General features: G+C 38.2%; 1 protein-coding gene across 1 annotated transcript; it reads left to right on the forward strand.

The window, feature by feature from the left end:
* Positions 1 to 6628: 6628 nt before the first annotated feature.
* Positions 6629 to 7546, forward strand: LOC121172358 (olfactory receptor 1013-like). Its single transcript, XM_041004220.1, has one exon. It carries the CDS (start codon positions 6629 to 6631, stop codon positions 7544 to 7546), a length of 918 nt encoding a protein of 305 aa, XP_040860154.1.
* The last annotated feature ends 2411 nt before the right edge of the window (positions 7547 to 9957 follow it).

The following is a 9957-nucleotide window of genomic DNA, read 5'->3' on the forward strand; positions in this document are numbered from 1 at the left end:
CAAACAGAGTAACATCCCTAAATGACCCAAGTGTTTATATATTTTTCATTTTAAAGGCTTAGGCTGAATTTTTAATTCCTGGGGGATAATGTCCCAGACCAGTCATTAAAATTTAATTATCTCTTCTTAGGGATTCTGGTTGATGTGTTCCTTGAACACTGCTCTCCTGTCTTCCCCTGCTACCTTTCCACTCTCCACAGCATCAATCTCATCAGTGGCTCAAAGATAATGGTACACCATAGTGCTACATTGCCCGATGTGAAAACGAGTGCATTCGTCACAGGAGCTGATCACCCTAAAATGCACGTTACCAGGACCCCATTCAAAGGAAACACAAATTTAGCGATGACTAATTTATTCTCAGGTATCTACAACGCAAACAAGAAAATAGATCTTCAGCAGATTTTCTTTGAATATGTCTTTGAATATATGTACTCTGCAGTGGAACTGTCAAATTGCATGGAGATTATGTCTTTTTTTAAGCAAGCTTCTATTGTTTTACTGCTTTCCATGATGGCTACACTACTTTTCATTCCCACCAATGTATGACTTTTCCTTTCCCCATTTTCTTATCAGTACTTGTTATTTTTGTTTTTAATGTTTTTTTTAAGATTTATTTATTTTTAATGCATAGTTTATGGAGAGGAGGAGAGACAGAGAGAAAGATCTTCCATTCATGATTCACTCCTCAAGTGACCACAATAGCAGATGCTGTGCCAATCCAAAGCCAGAAGCCAGGAACTACTTTAAAGTCTCCCACAGGGATGCAGGGTCCCAAGGCTTCAGGTCGTGCTTGAATGCTTTCCCAGGCCACAAGCAGGGAGCTGGATGGTAAGCAGGGATGCCAGGATTAGAACCTGTGCCCATAAGGGATCTTGGTGCGTTCAAGGCAAGAACTTTAGCTACTAGGCCACCACGCTGGGCCTTTAATGTCTTCATTAAAAACTAGCATTTCTAACTGGAGTATGTTATATCTCATGGTGGTTCTGGCTGATACTTTTGGATCATAAGATTAATAAAACATTTTTTTTTCATGGATCTGTTGTCATTAGTGTGACCTCTTCCGAGATATTTTCTCCCATTCTACAGGGCTACTTTCTTCATGGTGTTGATTACTGTATTCCCTGTTAAAATGTTACTCAGTTTTCTACAATCCCTTTTACCTGTTTCTGCTTTTGATCACTCTGCTTTTGAATCCTTTAGAATTTTGTGCCCAGACGTGTGTTGCCAAGATATTTCCTAATATTTCTAAATAGCCTCAGCTCCCTTGTTTATCTTTCGTTCTACTTCAGCTATTCTTTGTACATGAGATAAGAATACAGGATTGTTTTTAAACATTGATGTTCAATATTTTTCCAACACTGTTTACTAGAAAGACCAAGAGGCAGTCTAACCCACAAGGCAAATTTGGGAAGTTTCACTGTTATGTTCCCCATTGACTCCATGATTCAGGTTGTTTCTCTCTTTTGATAATTAATACATGGCCATCGAGATTTGTCAGAAGATAAAAACAGAGAATGGTGAAGATATGTGACCAGAAATATTTTATGTCGCCTTTATTCATCTCTTACTGAGCAGAATGAAACCATACAATAGTGTCTCACCTACAAGGTATCCTGGGGAATGTAGCTGGTCTAAGTGTTGAGAAAAAACAGAAGGGCTTGCTGAGCATCTAACTATACTGTTTGTGTTAGTCAATGAAGGGTAAATCCTAGCACTGGAGGCTTAATCTGTCAAGTTAAACTGCAGAACCACCTGGAGAGTGCATAATCAGGGAGTGGGAGTGACCTAGTAGGAAGATAGTTGCACCTCCCACTTGGGTTACCACTCCCACTAGAGAGCACAAAAATCAAAAATCAGGACAGGGGCAGGTGTGGCTAGATAGAAAGGCGCCTGCCAGTATATGTGTGGGCTGGATAGTAGGGTTGGTTGGATTGAACTAGGCTTTAATGCCCATTGATATGTATGAGAGCTAAATGGGATGTGGGATAGACCAAACAAGTCTGCAGTAATTCTGGTAAGCATGGGAACCAGGGTAGGGGGCAGGCCTGGTGGGGGTTTCAGGGAGTTGCCCCAACTATGCTACAGCTAACACTGGTTTGCGTGAGGACCGAGTATGAAGTGGACAGGATCGGGCTGGACTGCAACACCCATCGGTTCAAATGGATGACAGGGCTGGAAACAGAACTGACCCAGCAATTGCAACAACCAGCTTGTGCATAGGATGATTGGGGTGACAGACTGTGCTGGACCCTGTAGTGGCAAGCACACACAAGAATAAGGTCTGGGATCACCTCAGACGAAGTTTCTTTGGAGATCTCTCTAACTGAACTGCTGACCTCAGAATTCAAACCATGAAGAGAATATGTCAGCCAGTGGATTCTGAATAGATTTCATTGTGATTGGAACAGAGAGATTGGCAGCAATTCAGAACTGTTGAACTATCAAAACTGCATGAGCAGGACCCTTGGAGTGTGCCTCACATCAGGGACCTGGGATGGGAGGGAGGCTGGGTGAGGCTTCTCCCTTTGTTTCTCCCCTGGCCCCTGATACAGCGAAAAACAATGATGCTGATATTAGTGTGGAAACAATGATATTAACCACTTTCCTGTAGCCCTCAACAATTTGTACTGTATCAACTAAGTAAGATTATTTAAAAAAAAATAAATTAAAAAAGAGAACAGGATCATTTGTTCTTTTTGTTTATTTTCGGTGTTAAAAACAAGGAAGGCACACAGATTTGCATAGCAAATGCTTCCTTCCAGTGATGGCTCTATTGAAATTTATTGAGTGTTATGACTCTGCTCTGGTCTAAAATTCTTTCATACAAGAATTTAATTCTTCATTTAGGGTGTATCCTTGTATCGTGGCTACAATGAATATCAAGATATCCTTATTTTCTTTTTCCACATAGTAATATTTCACATCGATTTGCCTAGTTTCTTCCTTTGCTTAAGCTAAAATGACAAAATGGAAATTTTGTTCAATGTTTGGCTGACAAAGGTATTTAAAAGGATATTCCAGGTTTGCCAAGTTCTGTTTCAGAAAGTGTCAATAACCTGTGGCACATGGGTCGAACCAGACACATGGTTAAGGGCCAGACAGACTCCTGCCCAGATAGGCACACATAGCTTCTAGGCTGATCCTGTTACATACCTGGTACTCCCTGAGGCTGATAAATTTATCATGTGTGGTAATCAGTGTGCTCAAGTTATGATCCCATGGTTTAAAGAAGTGAAGAAATCTACTAACACGAGAAAAAGAGGTATCAGGGCTAAATGCTAAGGGCAGACACACAACCAAGGCATTCCCATGCATAGGTTTGCTCATTATCTCTCCCTTGGTCTGGGGCCTGTTGTGTAAGCTATCAACAGTCATATCAAGGCAATTGCTTCATTTTGTAAACCTGACAACCTGAGCTCTAAAGATCACAAATACAAGGGCTATCACTAGTTTTTTTCTGTGTTCTATCTTAGCTGATAGTACATCATTATTAATTATTAATTCCCCATAGTCGGGTAGACTGTATGGAAATTTAATCATTTTACTTTACTCTTTCTGATTCTATTTAAAAAATAAGCATCATGACAATGAAACAGTAAAGTTAACCTAAAAGAGTTTCATGTTTCAACCACTCCTTTATGAATGCTAAGAATGGGATCTTCCTGATACTTACTTCAGGCTTGACCTGAAGGACTGACTGCTACTGGTGAGAAAAATCAGGATGTACAACAATGGATCAGTTGTGTGCACACACAAGTTCATAGTTCTTGGGCAAACCAACAAGAAAGGAACGGCTTCTCATACAATGAAGAGACCTGGTTTTACCACTTAAAATCCATTCCCTGGAGAAAGCAACAAATTGAATAAGTCTGAGTGCTTGAATAGGACTTCATACATTGAAGAGCACATCTTCTGAAAAAACAGTGATAATATATTCATCAAAGTGAAGACATTAACATGAGAGAGAAAATCAACACATTCTAATGTAAAGTAAAAGTTTAATCCAGGTCACCGCCCTGTATGTTCTTCACAATCTCTCCTTCCAAGTGAGTTCTGCTGAATTTCTTCTAAGTGAGGTCTACAGATCTGCTGAATTTCTGACAGCTTTGCCACTGATTATTGTTCCCTCATCTGTAATTTAATAGTTATAATCTCCTGGGCCAGACAGGTCTTCTACCGCCTAATAACTGTCTGTTCATCCCTTAATGATAAGGTTGTGTTTCTGTTTGTTGTTTAAAATCTCTGATTAAGTGTAAAATTTGAATTTCAACATTCATAGTAGGGTGTCAACCAAGTAGACCGTATAAATAGATTCTCCCTCTTTCTCTTAGTTATGATAATATTACCATAACCCACTAAAGTTACTTATTTTTGTTACTCCCAATAAACTACAACATTCCTACGACAGGAATCCTATCTTTATTCTATTTTTTATCCTCAGTGGCTTGCAGAATACATAGAACATAGTAAATACTACGAGTTTGTACATAGGTGATTTGTAACTGAAACTTGGATTGTGTGATCTTGAACAACGTTGACCAAACCACACAACCACTCCTGTCAGATAACTTATCTGACATAACTGAGAAGGCATTCACAATGACTTCTTAACTTTTTGTAAAGATCAAATTACATGACACCTTTAGAGTATTTACATGAGTGTATTTTTGACTATGATGATGATCACTGATAGCTATCGTTGACCAGAAGCTTTGAGCTAGCACACTATCTTGATTAAAATGATCGTATTTGCTGGAATCATTTTATTAGTTAATATAACATATTGCTAAGTAAAAAACAAATTAATGAGTTGAAAAACAGCAAAGTGTATTGCATGGACATACATATGGATATCCACTTACAAAAGAATTCAGTCAGAGATGAGAGAGTCAAAGGCTGCCTTTCTCTAAAATGCCCTTAGTGTAGGAGAAATCCATGCGTTTTGTAGTCAGATTGCATTGGTTTGAAGTCCTCACTGGACATAGACTTGAGCTTTGTTGGGGAATGTCAGTTGTCTGCTCTCAGTATTCAAGAGATCTCAAAAGGCCCATGGGAAACTACATTGTCATTGTCATTCTACACTCCTGTGAACTTTGCAAAGCTCCCTCCTGTATTCTTGACTGTAACAGGAGTTGCTACAGTTACTTCTAGGAGTTGCTTCACAGTATTCATTTATTGCTTTTTTTTCTATTCCCAGCTGGGGATTTTTCATACAGCAAATATTCAGCATGGGATAATTAGCATCATCATCTTCAAATTAAAAAGTTTGAATTGTACAGGCCAAATGAGTTCAACACATTTGTTGATGTATTGATTTCTCAGAATCTTTCTAAACCAGGAAGTCCAGAGGGGTTAGAGGAATCAGACACACTGCAGAGCCTGAGCAAGTATAAGTCATCTGGAGCCTCAGTGTGATGTGCTGACTGTGACTTTGAGAGCTGAAGGTAAGCATGCTAGTCCTGAGTTAAAACTATGCATGCTGCTACAATCATCAGGGTAGGCTCTAAGTAAGAGACAGGAATCTGCAAGTAGATTATTAGGTCGCAGGACCACTCCAGTGCTGATGCTGAGAAGCTCACGTAGGGATGCAAGCAGAGATGCTGTGAGAAAACTTTGTAGCATCCAAGCATATGATAATGGTACCTGCACCTACTGTGGGAAAACTGCAGCTGAAAAACATTGGCTGAGCCAAGCATATATTTTAAAAGTAGCATAAAAGATGCTACTAATTAAATAAAAACAGAAATTTAGAAGTCAAGAATTATATTAGATCACTCTTCCTACAATAGAATAATGCTATTTATTGAATAAGGTGAGAAAAAAGAGGAGAATTAAGAAAGAATGAAAAAAAGTAGCAATTTTCTGCACATGCCACAGAGATATGCTGTCAATTTAAAAGACTGGCATTTGAATCAACACATCTGTAGTCCACAGAGCACATTTGGAAAAGAGATACATCATTTGTACCTATTCAAAAATATAGATCACTTTGAGTCATCAGACTAGATGAAAATTCCAGGGAATTGTTTCATTGTAAAGACATGAAATTGAAGATTGGTTCTGATGCCATTCAAAAATTAGAAAAAAGTTGACCACATACAGAAAGAAAAACTGATAAAATCACATGAATATTAAGGCAAGAAAGGCATTTATCCAAATAGAAGGAATTATACACTAAGATAAATCATGAAAATACAGCTAGGTATGTTCAAATGAGGATTCAAAATTTTTGAATCATTGAAAATTAGGTAAGTGGTAAGAGCTGAAGTCCAATTGGAACAATCTTAACAGTATTCTTAAACTTCCTCAGAAATAAAACTGCATATTAATACTGTAACTCATTAATGCTAATCTCAAGCATGAAGAATGAACTGTTATCCTAGCTAGAAAGATAAGCAGTATTATAAACACTCAAATATGGAGTTTATATTGAATAGCTAAAACCTCATATTTATAGGGATTTTGTATGTTTACCCATAGTCACACAATGAAAACAGCAGATTACTGGATCCTAGACATTAAGGATTATGACAGATGTCCAATTCTTTATTTAGCATGTTGCCTATTCAACAGAGTGATTCGTTAAATTCTCCTGTTGTCTCTCCTAGGTGAAATGCCCCATCTCATGCAGAGCGGCAATCACTCAGTGACCGAGTTCATCCTGCTGGGCTTCACTACAAATCCCATGATGCAGCTGGTCCTCTTTGTGCTGTTCCTGGGAGTCTACTCCATGACCTTGGTAGGAAACACCATCCTCATCGTGTTGATCTGCCATGACTCCCGGCTACACACACCCATGTATTTTTTCATCGGAAATTTGTCTTTTCTGGATCTCTGGTTGTCCTCTGTCTATACTCCTAAGATCCTAGTGAACTGTGTGTCTGAAGACAAAAGCATCTCATTTGCTGGCTGCCTGTGTCAGTTCTTCTTCTCAGCTGGGTTGGATTACACTGAGTGTTACCTGCTGGCTGCCATGGCTTATGACCGCTACATGGCCATCTCCAAGCCACTGCTCTATGCTCAAGTCATGTCCATAAAACTGTGTGCGTTTTTACTGACAGCTTCATATCTTGGTGGCTTTATTAATTCTTCCATCATCACCAAGAAAACATTTTCCTTTGACTTCTGTGGTGACAATGTCATTGATGACTTTTTCTGTGACTTGCTTCCCCTGGTGGAGCTGGCCTGTGGCAGAATGGAAGGTTACCAGACTCTGATGTACTTTCTCCTGACCTCCAATGTCCTCACCCCCGTTGTGTTCATCCTCGCCTCCTACCTCTTTATCATTGCCACCATCCTGAGAATACGCTCCACCCAGGGCCGCCTCAAGGCCTTCTCCACTTGCTCTTCCCACCTCCTCTCTGTCACCTTATACTATGGTTCCATTCTCTACATCTACTCTCGCCCTCAGTCTAGCTACTCTTTGTCTAGGGACAAAATTGTGTCTGCCTTTTACACTGTGGTGTTCCCCATGCTGAATCCCATAATCTACAGCTTCAGGAATAGAGATGTGAAAGAGGCTCTGAACAAACTCTGCAGGTAAAACTGATTTTTTCTTCTAATTAGAAGACTCTAAATAATCAATTGTTTCTATTTCAAGTAGAGCTCTCAACAAATTACATCAGAATTAATGCTCATAAAATGGAGGTTGAAGCATCTCCTCTTAAATACTAATTAGACAGTTCAGGTGATACAAGACAGGCAAGTTATTGAACAGCAGAAGATAAAATTTGAATGTAAATTAAAAGGATGTGTTTTGAATGCCATGTCACTTTGGATTGAAACCAATGACCATGAAAAACAAAATAATTTTTAAAAAAGGAGCTGCATAACTTGAGCTCACTGGCTGAAGATTTGGTTAACTGATATTCAGAGAACAGAATTGATGTGTTTATTTGGTCAAATAAGGACAAATGTATTGAGTTAATGTTGAATATTATCCTGTGGTTTTTAACTAGGGAACACTCAAGACTTACATATCTTTAAAAGATAATCATCAATGTTTAAACATTTTTACCAAGTAATGTTAACTGAAATTTCTACGAATACCCAAGGAATACTGCTATGAGATCCAGCAAGCATGCTCCTTCCTATTTAAATCTACCCAACATGAGTTTCGTTCTGGAGCAGCTATGACTTCTGTCACTCATTGAATAACTCTCTGGGCTCCCCTTTGTTTTCTACGAGTAAACTGATGTGATTTCTACTTAAAATATTGGTATTCTAAGATCAAAGCAAAACTACTGCCGACATAAAATAATAACTGTAACAAATAATGCAACTTGGAAAATGATCTCAGCACAAAAAACACAAAAATTCCCTTAAGAAAAATTTATGGTAAAATTTATGTATTGTGCAAATAAAATTTTAGGTAATGAAATATCGACAGTAATAAAAGACACAATATGGAACATGGCACTTAAATTTTATTAAATTTCCAAAGTACAGCAATGGTAATGCAATTTATATGTATAAATCAGAGATGTGTCCCAGTTTGGATTGATTTTAAGTTTTAAAGAAATAAAATTCTTGTAACTGCCAATAAGATAACTGGACTTAGATAATGTAGTACTCCACAGAGAGAGGGAAAGATTGCTCTATATATTTGTCCCGTTATAATAACCTGAAACATGAGACCCCAGGGTTGAATAAATCCTAGGTGAGCACAGGGAAACCCCGTAGACACCGGACTGGCCATATAATTTCCAAGTGTTTGAACTTAGAAGCTTTGCCAATTCATTTTCTACTTTCTTAAAAGATGCATTCTGCTTCTCACTAGTAATGAAAATGGTATATATATATATATATAAGATATATATATTATTATTGTTGATGGACCCAATTGTTATAATAACTGAAGGAAACCCATTATTTTATGGTACTTGTGAGAAACTGAAAGATACATTGTTTTAAAGGTGAACAGCTGTTAGAAAAAGAAAATCTAAACTGATAAATCTATTCTCACAGCTACAGAAGGACATTCTAACTATTGTCCAAGAATCTCTATTCAAAACCTTTTAGGAGACACAACTAAACCGCATTATACAAAGGCAAGTCAATATATGTACATATCATGTACCTTTGCTTGATCTAAGTGTGGAAAGTTCATCTCAACCTCAGAACATATCTCAAGAAATGTATCACGATGCCAGGAAATGCAGCTAATAATAATTCTAGTGGAAGAAAAAAATAAGAATACAACTCAATACAATGTTATTAACCATGTGGCATCGATGGTTTTTCAAACATGCTTTAGAGTGTGCTGCAGTGTAGATGTCTCAGTAAACTCTTTCCCTCCCTGTGGGAATTGTTTCCTCTGCAGAACATGTGCACTGTAGCTGTGTTTAAATCATGGAGGCTGGAAACTCCAAACACACAAGTATACAGTGTTTTCCTTCAGCCAGTAGACCTCTGATTGTTCCATGTTCCCTTCCAGAGGAGCAGCATGAGCCCAAACAGATCCCATGGGACAGTGAAGTCCAGGGGCCACCCTCTGGAGAACTCCCTCCAGCTTGGGGAGTTGAGGCGTGTGTATGATGTTTTGTTTCTCCTTTTATGCCTTCAACTGATTTGTCTCTTCGTTTAAAATGTCCTTGACAAATTAGTTTCTCTGAGACTTGTTTAGGAGTGAGTCAAACAACTTCTTTCAGACATGAGAACAGTCCCTGAACTCAAATAATATATGCAAGGGAGTGGTGGGAGAGGAAAATGTGAAGGGAGGATGGATAAAGCGAGGGATGAATGCTATATCTATAAAAATGTATTATCATAAATTAAAAAATCTCAGTAAGCATCATAGTCACATCTCTGCTTTCCATTTTAATGATGGCCATCATTAATAAGTGTTGTGTTTCTCTCCAAAGGATTTGCATGTTTTAAACAATGAATTTTTATAGCTATACACAGACACATAAGAAGGCACTGGTAACCATGCCGTGGTTTTGTAGGTAAGCC

The sequence above is a fragment of the Ochotona curzoniae genome, unplaced genomic scaffold (genome assembly GCF_017591425.1).
Source record: "Ochotona curzoniae isolate NIBS_2020 unplaced genomic scaffold, NIBS_Ocur_1.0 scaffold_3171, whole genome shotgun sequence".
Classification (NCBI taxonomy): domain Eukaryota; kingdom Metazoa; phylum Chordata; class Mammalia; order Lagomorpha; family Ochotonidae; genus Ochotona; species Ochotona curzoniae.

Bases quoted from the DNA above. Each gene is read 5' to 3' on its own strand.
- LOC121172358 (XM_041004220.1), top strand. From the start codon at position 6,629: ATGCAGAGCGGCAATCACTCAGTGACCGAGTTCATCCTGCTGGGCTTC.